General features: G+C 48.2%; 1 protein-coding gene across 1 annotated transcript; it reads right to left on the minus strand.

The window, feature by feature from the left end:
• Positions 1-4,995: 4,995 nt before the first annotated feature.
• On the minus strand, positions 4,996-13,552 carry MRPL21 (mitochondrial ribosomal protein L21). Its single transcript, XM_080911166.1, has 7 exons — positions 13,338-13,552; positions 11,642-11,699; positions 10,725-10,810; positions 8,876-9,039; positions 8,280-8,332; positions 7,212-7,315; positions 4,996-5,223 (listed from the first exon to the last, which is right to left on the minus strand). Exons 1-7 carry the CDS (start codon positions 13,537-13,539, stop codon positions 5,159-5,161), a joined length of 732 nt encoding a protein of 243 aa, XP_080767292.1. The 5' UTR covers positions 13,540-13,552; the 3' UTR covers positions 4,996-5,158.
• Between the last annotated feature and the right edge of the window lie 14 nt (positions 13,553-13,566).

Genomic DNA, 13,566 nt, shown 5'->3' on the forward strand with positions numbered 1-13,566 from the left:
GAGGTTGGAAGAAACAACAGGATCAGTTTTCTCCTTCTACCTTTTGTGGGTTCCAGGGCTTGAACCCAGGTCTTCAGAATAGTGCAGTCAGTGCTATGGGCCCACCCACTGTGGGTTTTTTATTTTATTTTATTGTTTTTGGGTTTTGGGTTCTGGGGAGGGGCTGCTTGTTTGAGTTATGCAGCTTTGACTGGCTCTAAACTCATGAGGATCTGCCTACCTTGACATCCAAAGTGCTAGTATTACAAGTAGGTGCCATCAAGCCTGGCTTTCTGCTTCTGTCTGGTTTCCCCTACCTTTTGTGACAGGGTCTAAGTAGAAGGCTCACTTGGAGCTATGTAGACCAGGTTGGCCTTGAACTCGGAGATCTGACTCTGCCTTCTGTGTGTTAGGGTTGAAAGCGAGCATCACCATACCCAGCTATCTTGCTTTTGTTTTTGATATAAGGTCTCTCACTGTATCTGGAGTACACAAAATCAGCCAGATATACTGTGAACCCCAGGGGTCCTCCCCTCTCTGCAGCCTGAGCAATAAGACTTAAGATGAGTTGTCAAGTCAAGCTTTAGAAATCACACTTGTGTGTGTTCTCACAAGCATGTGTGTGTGTGCTGGGCACATGTGAGACAGAGCATGCTTGTGGAGGTAAGAAAACAACTTGGAGAAATCAGTTCTTTTTCTACCATGTGGGTCCTGGGATGAAACTCTGGTTGTCAGGTGGTGGTACCTTTACCTGCTGAGCTGCCTGGCAGCCCACACTTGGCATTTTATGTAGGTGCCGGGGATGCAAACTCAGATCCTCACGGTTATGAGGCAAGCAGGGTATTAACTAAGCCACCTACTTGCCCCATGCTTTTACTTTAAAACGACCGAATGACCTTTGCTCAGAAATCATTTCCTAAGACAATGTGGTAAGATGCCATTAACATTCACCAGCAGCTGCTGGGCGAGGCCCTCAAACCTGTGCTCTTGGATCTCCAGGACCCCATGGAGAACTGCCTCCCTGAAGCCATTATCTGGAAGAAGAGGAAGGTAACATATTGCTAGACCTCAGACAGCTCTGCCTCTGTACCATCTCCCATTTCTGCAGTTGCTGAGCCATCAAGGGATAGGGTGGTGGCTGACCCAGATGTGGGTCAAAGGGTACCACACCTTCCAAATGTTCACCTGTTATCTTTATGTCTGCTTTATGTCTGGGGTGTGACACACTGGAGGAAAAGACACAGCAGCTGCTATAGTGAACTCCAGTCCCAGGGACTATGCAAAGGGAGAATTGAGGTCCTGTGGGATCTGGGACAGATCCATTGTCAACCTTGTGGCCACTATAAACCCTGCTACTGTCACAGTACAGCCCACTCAGGAAGTCCTTGAGAGCCAGGCCCAGTTGGGTGCCTGTAGACACGGGAGTCCCTCCCGAAACTGGTTCACTAGCCTTGCCTGACACGACCTTCTTGAGAATAACCTGGGACCTCACAGACAGCAGCTGTAAGAGAAAGTGTCTGAGGTGTCCATGAGAGCCACATCTGCTTCACTGGTAGAATGGAATTAGAGATTTTTAATTTAGTCATTTGTTTTTGAGACAGGGTCTTACTATATAGACCAGGATGGTCTGGAACACATACCCATCTGCTCTGCCTCCTGGGGACTGGGATTTAAAGGCATATGCTACTATGCTTGGCTTTATTTATTTTTGAGACAGGGTCTCCTGTAGCCATGAATTTTGCATGGAGCTGGCCTTAAACCTCTGATCCTTTTGCATCTACCTTCTAAGTACTAGAATTACAGGCTTGGTTTTCTCCCCACTACCCAAAGTAAGTTATTTATTTTTATTTTATGGACATTTGTGTTTTGCCTACATGTTCCAGGGAGTTAGATCCCCTGGAACAGGAGTTACAGACATCCTCTGGAATGCAGGTTAAGAGTAAGCTCTTAACCACTGAGCTACCCTTCCAGCCCCACAAGCTTGTTTTTAAAATCATATTTATTGGGGCTGTCGAGACAGCCTAGCAGACAGACCATTTATTGACCGCCAGGTGGTGGGTGCTCATGCCTTTAATACTAGTGCTTATGAGGTAGAGGCAGGCAGATCTGTGACTTCATGGCCCAACTGATGACTTCCAGGACAGCCAGGGCTACACAGAGAAACCCTGTTTCAAAAACAAAGGGAAAAAACTGTTCGCTGCTGTTGTAGAGGTCCAGCACCCACAGGGCAACCCACAACCTCCTACAACTCTAGGCCCAGAGGACTCATTGGCTTCTCTGGTCTCTGTGGACACCAGCACACAAATGGTACACATAAATTCACACGTACAAATAAATAAGGTATTGTGTTATTTATTGAAAAAACTGTTTCCAGTTATAGTGTGGCTCAACTCTTAGCCCACACCTTTAATCCCAAACAATAAAGGTGAAGGTAGTTTGTTTGAAAGTGGTTTCTGAGTAGCAGACAAATTGATGAATCAAAGAGAGATTTGACAGAATAGGATGTGCTCAATGCCCAACTCTCACAAGAAGAGGAAAGGGAAGCTACCTGAGGGGCAGAGAGGGGGGAGGGGAGGAAGGAGAGAGAGTAAGGCCAGATTGAATCAGTCAGCTTGGAGAGAACAGCTGAGTTGAATTAGCCAGCCAGAGCTCAGAAAGAACTAGAAAGGGTGAGCTTCTTCAGCAGTAAGTCTCAGAGGCTGAAACCATTCTAGGCCTTGCTAAGAATATATGGAGTCAAGAAGCTTCTAGGACTAGTCCTAGGTTAGCAGACGGAGGCAGAAAGCCTTGGAGACAATTACAACAGGCAAATAAAAGTTACTTTTACCACAAGTAAATCAAATGTTCAAATTACATTGGACTTTTGTTTGGAGGTCGGAGGACAATTTGCAGGCGTCAGTTCTATGCATGAACTAAGGTTCTCAGGCTTAGCAGCAATTACCTGCTGAGTCATCTCACCAGTCCGCAAGAGGCTGTCTACAAAAGTAGACAAACAAGCTGGTGAGATGCGGACTAGCCACTTGAACGTAGACACTTCTGTTCCATCTTGGACACACATACACTAATAATAAAATTTAGAACCACAAACAAAAATAGTACTGGGGATGTAGCTCAGTTGGTAGAGAGCTGGCCTAGCATACATGAAGCTCTGGACTTCAACACTGAAAGAATAAACCAAGAGTGAGTGTGTGTGTGCACCTGTGATACTAGTAGTCTGGAAGCGGAGGCAGGAGGATAAGACATTTTAGATCATTAACGGCTACATACAAAGTCTGAGGCTGGCCTGAAACACATGTCATCTTAAAAACAATAAAAAGTACAGACATGAATAAGCCAAAGTCAGAGAGAACAGAGCAGCGGTCTCAGAGGTGCTGCTGAGGTAGCAGGGGGATGCTTGGAGAGCTGGCGTCCAGGACTCCAGCACGAGCTATGGATGGGAAGAGAAATTTGTTGGACACTGGGTTGGAAAGATGGCTTAGTGGTTAAGAAAGAGCACATTATTGTTCTTGTAGAGGACCTGTGCTTATTCCCAGCACCATGTCAGGCAAACACACAAGTACTCTAGGTGATCTAAAACACCTGTCCTCATATGCACACACACACATAAACAAATAGTAAAAGAAGCTGGACTGGGGATGGCTCTGAGTTCAGATCCCCAGAACCATGTATAAGTCACATGTTTAATCCCAGTATATCTACAGGAAACGGGAGGTAGAGACAGAAGAGTCTCCATGAGCTCCATGGTCAACCAGCCTGGCTTATACAGTGGTTAAGAAACTGTCTTAAATGAGGTGTAAAGAATGTACAACTCCTGAGAATTGTTCTCTTTAAGGCATATGTACCCTGAGGGGTCTGAGTTCATCACAGACACACGGACTAAGGGGTAAAGGGGAGGGAGATATTGAATGGTTGGATAGAGGTTGTGGGTTGCTGAGCACTTCACAATCAAGGCGTGTCTACCACCTTCCTACCTAAGCCAGTCAGCAGCCAGTCAGGGGTCTGTGAAAGAGGCCTGTTCTCCAGCAGCTTCTTCCCCTTTCGGGCTTCAGGGCAGAGCTGGCCAGTGGGATGCTGCCCTCTACTGCATACAGAAGGAGCTGCAGGGGAACCTGGGTGCTGGGTAACTGCTTCCCACCCCAATCCAAAAGCCCCACTTTCCAGAGTTAGACAGCTAGGCATGGTGGTGCATGCTTGTAATCCCAGCACTAAGAAGGCCGAGATGGGTTTGCGTCAAGTTCAAGGCCATCCTGGCCTAAGAGGAATGATACATCGATACCTACTGTGTCTCAAAAAACCTGAAAATCTGAGTGAGGGCCATTTTTTAGGAGCAGCTGGGAAAAGTAGGACAACTGTCACATGACTGACTGGTCACAGGTTACTGTCACTGGAAGTTCCTGTGGATGGCCTGCGCTTCTTCTCTGACTCCATGCTTCTGGTTTGGTCCTTAAAGTCTGTGTGACCTTTCTTGATCTTCCCCAAGGTGGGCCTGACTCCCAGGATCCCAGCTCTGGAGCCCCAAACCCTTTCTAGAATCGAACTCTCTACTCTTATTGTAACTGTGCTCCCTCCATCTGGGGGCTGCTGGACCTCTGTCACAGAACGATGGAGGCAAAGGGAGCAGCTGACACACAGGCATCTCCTGGCCTGTTGCAACTTTCACCCTGAGACAGGGTCATGGAAATCAGGCTGGCCCAGGACTTATTGTGTAGGTGAAGGTGACCTTTGACTTGGGAATCCTCCTGCCTCAGCCTCAGGGCCTTTTGCGTGCTCGGGCAGTAAGTACACTGTCACTTGAGCCGCATGCCCAAATCCTAGCAGCTGTCCCCAGTATGGGTCCCCCTTCTGCCTGCTACCTCTGCTAGGAATACCATTCCAGTCTATAGGCAGCAGCTTGTCCCAGGGTTGGGGCGGGCCTGGACCCAAGCTCACTGTTAGGGCTCAGGGTGACGTTTGTTCTGCCGTGGCTAATGTGCCCCACCAATCAGCGTGAACCGGCTTTAACTGCAGGCCACAGGCTCAGTTTCCGACAGAATATTTATTTGCTTTGCTTTCATTATCAGACAGGGTCTTGCTGTGTAGCTCAACCCAGCCTGGGACTTGTGACTCTCCTGCCTCACTCTCCTGAGTACAGACCTGAGTTATCAAACATCTCGGAACTTCTTAAACGTCGACTCTGCGGTCACAGCAAATGAGGTGCAATCTCAATGGTGTTAATCCGGAGGATGGTCTGTGGGTTCACAATGACTGAAAGAGAGAACCTTGTCATGAACTGTCTCATGTCCTTTGGACAGCTCTCTCGGGGGCTCAGATCAACACAATAGTGCATTCTGCCTGGCTGCTGGCCAGGTCCCTTGTTCCTACTGTTTATTTGATGTGTACCAATCACCTAGCTCACTTCATAGGCTCCACCTACAGTTGCAAATGGGGGCCCCAGTGGCCTATGCTATGGTCAAGAGTCTGCTCCTACAGCCACCCTGACCTTATTAAGGCTTCCTGCTCACTTTGAGTGAGGGATGGGAGAGGCTCCCTTTTAACACAGATTGTGGTGCTACTGACTTGGGTACACACATGAGCCTACATCCCACTGCCTAGGACTACTTCACAGTGGCCACTATTACTATTTTGGGGAATATGAGGGAGCTGATTTAAAATATTTGTTTAAATTGCATTTATTAAGTATGTGCATGCAAGTTGCCAGTGTGTCTGAGTGAGTGTGAGTGTGTATGTATGCACACACTTATCCGAAGACAACTTGGGAGAAACTAGTTCTTTCCTTCAACCATGTGGGTTCTGGTATCAGCAAGTGTTTTTGCCTGCCAAGCTATGTCCTTGGTGCTGGGCCTGACTTGAGACAGGATCTTGCTGTGTTGTCCAGGCCGGCTGGGAAACCCTGTAGCCTCCTCAGCTCACAAGTGTGAGCATCAGACCTGGCCTTATCTGCTGTGCTGCCACTCTGCCATCCTGGGCCCTTCCCTGGGGCTCCTCTGTTTTGCAGGGATTGATTGGTGTTCTCTGGCCTCTATCTGTTCATGGACCACCTACTGCTTTGAGGATGTCAGATGTCTACATCAGAACAAAGCGGGCAATGGGGACAGGCCATACCTATTAGGGCCTAGTAATTAGGTTCTCCCCCCAGGGAAGGGAGACTAACTCAGGGGCAAGGATACCAATGTTGATGTTCCCTCCTGCCCTCCATGTTCCACTTGGCCTTGGCACCATACCTAACACCTGGTACTGATCACCATGACTTCCACCACCCCAGGATTCTTGCCTAGCCAGACCAGCCATCCCAAAGGGAAGCAGTACCCTTAGAAGTCACTGTTAGATTTCACCTGCCCTCTCCACAGGTCAGCAGCCTCATGGCCCCACTCTTCCCTGTGGGAGAGCTTGTCTTGCTTCCTGAATAGTCCCAAGGTAGCTCTCAGCTGATGCTAAGGGCCCAGCTTGTAGCCTTCTCTCATGGGCACTAGGCACTGTGGCCTCACCTCCAAATACCCCTAAGCTGGCGGTTCCCCTAGCTTCTCTCCTCACACTGGTTCCTGGGGTTTCTTCAGCATCCTCAGCTTCCAGACTTCAGATGAGCCTCCCCAGTTCCTTAAAAGTCAGCCAGCTGGCCATAGCCTTGAGCACTCAGAGATGTTCGTATGTGGTACCTCCATGACACTGCTGGGACCTATTCCTAAAGGACTGATGCAGGTAGCATCATCAGTAGTGAGGATGCAGACTGCCTGGCCTGGTGGACTAACTTTAAAGAGCACAGCTGGCTCCCCCGCTTCCTGCAGAGGTCATGAACCTGTTCCTGAGCGTCTGATCATGCCTCACTTTGAATTACCTGTGATGTCGCATGCACAGCACATATGCTGACAACATGACACTGCCTACCAAGAGATTCCTTGTCCTGTTAGTACCTCAGCCCGACCTGTGCAGTGTGAACTATTCCCCGCACATGTGGGAGCTGCTTCCAGTTTTCGAGACAATCTAATATGCCACTGCTGTTCCCAGTGTCTCAAGGTGAGTGCCATGCTGGCTTTACAGCTGTTATATGGTCTGCATGGTGCAATGGGGCAGTGAGTGGTCCTGGGGACCCTTATCCCACAGAATGTTGGCATGGCTGACCCCACACAATGCTGGCGGGCATGACATCACCCGTGCACAGCCCAGCTACTTGGCAGGAACATGGTCACAACTACAGTGTGCTGGGAGCACAGGGCTCCAGGACGTCCCACACTTACTTTTTTTCTTCTTGAAGTTTTTCCTTTTCTTAAATTTCATGTTGATTTTGGGCCATGATTCTGTCTTTTCAATGACTGTGGCTTCAACTCGTACGAGATCCTTTCTAGAAAGATGGAAAAGAAATGACACCGTGACAGTGCACCTGCCTGATTGCCTTTCAACTTCACAACCTGCAGAAGCTCCCCAAAGATTTCCTGGTTTTGCAGTGGGGGTCTCATGCAGCCCAGACTAACCTTGAATTCTCTCTACACACAAGGAATGAATCTGACCTCTGACCCTCCTACCTCTGCTTCCTGTGCCCCACATATGGTTCACTCATTTTGAAACAGTGAGAAAGCATAATGAAGAGTATTAAAATATCTTTTAATCAGGTATGACTGGAGACACCAGTATCTGGGAGGCAGGCACAGAAGGATGGCCATAAATTCAAAGTCAGCCTAGTATACATTGTGAGTTCTAGTCTAACCTACACAGTTAAACTCTGACTCAAAAACCAAAACAAGACACAAACAAAAACCAACAAAGAAAAAAAATTTTCAATTAATTTTGTGGTGTTGAGAATACAATCCCAGGGCCTCAAACATAACCTGAGCCTAACCACCAGTCCTTAAGATGACCTAAAAGACTACACTGACTGCTGGCTAAAGGTGGTGCATGCATTTAATGCCAGCACCCAGGAGGCAGAGGCAGAGGCAGGTGGGTCTTCTATGAACTCAGGGCCATCCTGGTCCACAAAGTGAATTCCAGGACAGCCAGGGCTACATAGAAAGACCCTGTCTCAAGAAGGGGGGGGGGGGGGGGAAGAGGGAGAGAGAGAGAGAGAGAGAGAGAGAGAGAGAGAGAGAGAGAGAGAGAGAGAGAAGCTACACTGCAATGGATTAGTGACTGACTAGTCACCCAGCTTGGTGTCTCCTGGGACACCAAACACCCACTGAAATTGTACAGGAAGGTGTTGCATTTAACTTTTACAGTGATGTTTGAAAACCCCCACTGGGCCTGACCACACTGTGTTCAGCCTGTGAACCAGCTCAGCCCTGAACCAAGCCCAGGATTTAGAAGCTCATTACCTGAGGAGCGGCTTGCCGAGGAGTGTGAAGTTGTCTGCCCCAACCAGCAGGACCTGAGAAGATAAAATATAGTATGAATTCCTGCCTCCTCCCAACTTCACATAAACCACTGGGAGAGGGAGCAGGTGATGCCTACATGCTGAGACTGGACAGGAAATTGAAAATACAGAAAGCTCCAAGGCCCACAGTGGAGGGAGAGAAATGACCTCTGCAAACTCCTCTGACTTCCACTACCCACTGGAGAGGTAGATGCTGGAGGATTAGGAGCGGTTTGGTCTATACAGCAAGTTTGAGGCTAGCCTGGGGATACAAGAGACCTTGACTCAATATGCTGCTAGAATCTCCTAACCTCCCTACAACAGCAGGTCCTAGAAAGCTCACTCCAAGCTCAACTGGCAGTTTATGTCTGTGATGGAGGCTATAGATCAGTTCGGTGGACTGCCTGCACCAGCCCTAGGCTCCCTTTTTCTCTACCCCACACTGAATCCACCCCCCACCCACTGGCTGTGACTGTTGTTTAGTGCAGCTGAGAAAACCCTCAGCAATGCTCACTGGGTGCCACTGTCCCTGAGTCCACAACACAACGTGTGTCTCACCTTCTCCAGCCGAATCCTCTCTCCACACTTGATGTCCAACTCATTTTCAATTAGAATTAGGTCCTCGGCGGTCACTTTCCATTGGTGGCTGGCAAAGTGCACGACAGCAAAGAGCCGGCCATACTGGCCTGTGGCGATCAGCTCATTCACCTTCTTCACAACCTCTGCAGGACAGTGGGCGGCAATCACCGAACAGGCAGCTGGCTGTCCACTGGGCTCCCTTGTGAGGAGTGCTCCGGCAGTCTGTCCAGCCCTGCTTATCCACCCAGTAGGCAGGTGCTGGGTTGGGCTGGGGCTCTCAGGAGCACTGGCAGGAAGTGTTACTTCTGCAGTTCTGGATCAGAACCCTCATGTTTGTTATTTTTAATCAATTAAGAACCAGTGCACAAGCAGAACATGATGGTGCACACCCATAATCCCAGCATTTGGGAGGCTGAAGCAGGACTGCAGTAAGTCTAACCTGGACCACATCCAGGGTGAGGACTGTGAGTCTAAGAAGTCAGGACAGTCCTTCTGCAGCCCTAGGAGCTGGATTCTATGTCCCTGAGCTGGCAGGGCTTCCTGTCCCCCTCCCCCCAGCATCTTCCCAGTTTCCACCTTGTAATGCCCTCTTCAATACAAATCGCCAATTTGTTGCAATATCCTCTTCAACCCAAATAAACCCATTCAATGAAGACACAACTCAGTAATTAGGAACACAAGCTGTGTGTCTATATTGGGCAGATTTACCACTACACTCTCTACTACCCTCCTAGGAGATCCCTTATAACTTGCCAACCGGCCTCAGTTCCTTCCTCTCCCTTCCTCCTTTTCTCCTCCTCTTCCGTTTTACTCCCTGACTCCTCCCCTTCTGTTTCCTCTCCTTTTTCCCACCTCCTCTCGCTGTCCAAACATGTACTGACTTAACATAAATCTACACTGCCTTCCCTCCACCTTCCTTCTCTCCAAACTTGGTTCTCTGTTCCCATCATCACTGCTCTGGCTCACATCACAGTCTCTAGTCCACACCTTTGCCCTGAGAAGACACCCACTGAACATAGACCCCCAACTCTAGGCCAAGGGCTGGACACACAGGAAGACATAACAACCCCTGCCCTGGCGAAGGGCAAGGCCTGAAGCAGCTCCTGGCATCCCTAGTGAAGGCTCTATGAGGATGCACCAAACAAGCAGACCTCTCCGTGTGGTGGTTCCCTGAACAGTGAGTGAGCACTGACAGTCAGCAACAGAAGTGCTCCAGAGAGGACAGGCTGTACACAAATACTCTGTTCCTCATCATGACTTTCGTGGATTTTGATGTCTGCGGCAAGTCCTTCAACCAATCCGACCTCCAGGGTGACTATACTTAGCTTGAACAGGATCTCAAAAGGTACTTTAAAATAGCGAAGATGCCTTGCAATGATGGGAACTTCTGTTTTTGGGAAGCTGAGACACGACTCTTCAGCTGGCAACAGCCACACTGCCCTTTCCTGAGATGTAGCAGGCCAGACATGAACTTGTGATCCTCCCAATTGAACACTGGGATGTCAGGGTTGCACCGATACATAACATAACTAGAGATGGAGGTACACCCACTACTCCTCCCACCACCTGACTGCCTTGTGGCGGATGGTAGGGGGCTGTTTATGAAGAGAAGGCTCATCATAAATGTTGGTGCTTACCAATCAAAATAATGTGAGGTCTCATGTGTGCTATCTTGCTCTGTGGAATAATCACCACAGTGGATCATGGGAATGATTACTCGGTGCTACCCATTCATTTTCCTTCTTGTTCTATTCTTTTGAGAGACAGCCTTACTCTGTAGCCTAGGCCAGCCTCAACCTCCTCCTGCCCAGCCCCTGCAAAGCCTTACCTGCATGGTGTCTAGTCTCTTCAACAGGGTCCGGCAGAACCACTTCTTGCCAAGGTGGTGAACTCAGGGAAGTCTTAGGAACATATCTGCAAAAGTCATTTCATAATCACATATCACCTGCTCATGAAAGGCAGCTTCAAGTCCCCAAGGAACAGCTGTGCAGTAAGTATCAAGAGGGTGTGTGCAAGCTTGCTCTGGAGGGGTATAAAACCCACAACACTGATGCTGGCTCTGCATCACTAGCATTCCAACCCTCTGTCCCCAGGGAAGTCTGTAGACTTCAGACTAAGCCTTGACTATGTATGCCATTCACAAACACACAGGATAGCTCTGTACACATCTGTGCAATGAATGGACACTTTGTCACCATACCAGTTCTCAAGAGTCCCTAGGAACATAAACTCCATGGTCCATGGCCAGGCAGTGACCTTGAGGGACCAGGATTCCTTAGAATCAAAAGGCCTCTGCTGCTGAGAATATCCGCACAGCAGGGACACTGATATCTTTTGGACAAACTAGCTGTATGTCAGAAACTGTTCTGGGGTGGGTATGCATATATGTATTCTATGCACACAAGCATGCATTATTTCTGTTGGGGACAGAATTGTATGTATGTATATATGAATGATGTATGTATACACACTCATGCTGAAGGTAGAACTCAAGGCTTCAAGTACATTGGCCAAACATGCTATCACTGAGCTACGTAGAGATATTTGTTGTATTTTGTTTTAAAGGCAGGGTTTTTTCTATGTAGCTCTGACTGTTCATCTGCCTTTGCCTTTGCCTCCTAACTGCTGGAATTAAAGACTTATGCCCCCAAGTCTGCCACCACACCCAACCTCAAATGTAGAGATGTTTTAACTTGAAGGTAACATTTACAGATAAATCACCAAACCCACATTTTGGTATTTTACCCTTGTGGATACGAAGCACTCTGTGAATTGAATCTTCGAGAAGCAGACCAGAGGGAGGCTGTAAGAACAAGAGAAACATGGTGGGTAGTTACTGTAATGACATGCACAGACCTGTTGCTGATATACAGTTTAACCTACTATATTACAACCTGCCTCTGAAAAAAAGTCCAGGTGAAGACTGAAGATGTTTGGTAGGGAAAGTGCCTGCTATCCAAATGTGAGACATTGGGTTCAGGTCACCAGCATTAAAATAAAAAGCCAGGCACAGCACCGCCCTTCTGTTACCCCAGACCAGGGACTAGAGACAAAGAGATCTTGGGGGCTTGTTGATTAGCCAGTCTAACCAAATGGTCAGCTCCAGGTTCACTGAGGAACCTTTAGAAATAAGGTGAAGAGGGGCTGGAAAGATGGGTCATTTGTTAAGTGTAACTGATATTCTTGTGGAGGATAAAGTTCGGTTCCTATCACCCACATGGAAGGCCATAGTGCCTGCAATTCCAGCTCCAGAGATTTGTGATAAGCCAGCATGCTTCCATCTTAAGCTGGAAAGCCATCTTATAGTAAAGAAAAACTAGGTTCATTCCTGTCTATGACTAAATCTGTTTCTCAAGGCCTGGGTTATGCCCCACCTTATACTGCCAGTTCCCGAAAATGGCAGCTATGCCCTTGTTTCAAAGTTACTATGACCACCTGTTGTTACGACCACCTTGCAACCACACCTTTTGCTTTAGAAGGTTAGTATGACCAACTTGTTAAGCTTATGTTCGGCTTCTGTAACCCCACCTATTTGCCTGCCAATCCCACCCTCCCCCCTTTGAAAACCTCCTACTCCTGAACTATAGAAACCCTTACTTCATCCATGTCCAATGCTGACTTCCTGAACCCTGCCTTAGGCGAAGGCAGCCTGTGTACTCAAGTGAAAAAAGTTTGTTTTAATTATTTTGGCCATGATAATTTGAGTTGGTGGTCTTTCTCCTGGCAACTATGGATTAACATCTGACCCCCTCTTCTGGACTCCAAAGGCACCTTCACTCAAGTGCACAGAAAGGACACCCCCCCCCCCCACAAAACATCACAATAAATCTTTTTTTAAAAACATAGAAAACGAAAAGGTAGGAGACAATAATGGCCACCTGACACCATCATTTGCTTTCTGTACTGTCATTGCACCCACTGCACACATACACACACAAAACACATACACAGCTCAAAAGGTCTGGGTCAACTAAACTAAGGACACATGACTTAGTTACTAGTTATGCTTCAAGATGGCTCATTCAATGGTCTAAGGTCCTAACATTAAAATCACCCACTCCTTTCTTGAACATCATTTTTTTTTTTCTGATCCAAGGGTGGCTAGCAGCCTGAGGACAATTGTCCACATTCAGGCTCTACTTAGCAGCTTCTAAATCGCTTCTTTCTTTAGGTATGTATGACCCTGGGTAGGTCACTTCTCTAGGTCCTTTTGTGTCTCTGTACTATAGGACCTACACTTAAGTTTAAGAGCACTTGTCAGTATTAAACAGTGAGTTGAAGGAACCACGTTTTCATCTCAGGTACTCGTACTCCAAGTCCCGTGCAATATTCACGACGCTCGCAACCAACACACCAGGTACCAAGGCGAACTCAGACACACATGCGGCAGCCGGCGGAAGCACCGCTAGTTTCCTCCCTCACCAAGCCTCCCTGGTCTCACCAGGTCCGGGTCCTTGGGATGCCAAGACGCTACGGCTACACACAGACAGCAGCCGCCCGACGAAGCCGGGCAATGCCGAGGCCGCTATGGCAGCCGCCATTTTCCCACAGTCCAACCGGAAGCGGTGCGAACCTTGTGCGTCAACGCACAAGCCCAGTAGGGAACACCTTGAGGAGAGAAACAGGGATCCTACTGTAATCATTGGCTTGGCAAGGAGCACAGGAAACGG

This window comes from Micromys minutus, assembly GCF_963924665.1.
Source record: "Micromys minutus genome assembly, chromosome: 2".
NCBI classification, from domain to species: domain Eukaryota; kingdom Metazoa; phylum Chordata; class Mammalia; order Rodentia; family Muridae; genus Micromys; species Micromys minutus.

What these genes read in the sequence shown, in the direction of transcription:
- MRPL21 (XM_080911166.1), bottom strand. Translation starts at nt 13,539, where the DNA reads ATGATTACAGTAGGATCCCTGTTTCTCTCCTCAAGGTGTTCCCTACTG. An exon ending in AGAGGATTCGGCTGGAGAAG is followed by an intron (nt 8,333 to 8,875) that starts GTGAGACACACG and finishes TTATCTTCTCAG; the next exon opens with GTCCTGCTGGTTGGGGCAGA. An exon ending in AAACTTCAAGAAGAAAAAAA is followed by an intron (nt 5,224 to 7,211) that starts GTAAGTGTGGGA and finishes TCTCTCTTTCAG; the next exon opens with TCATTGTGAACCCACAGACC.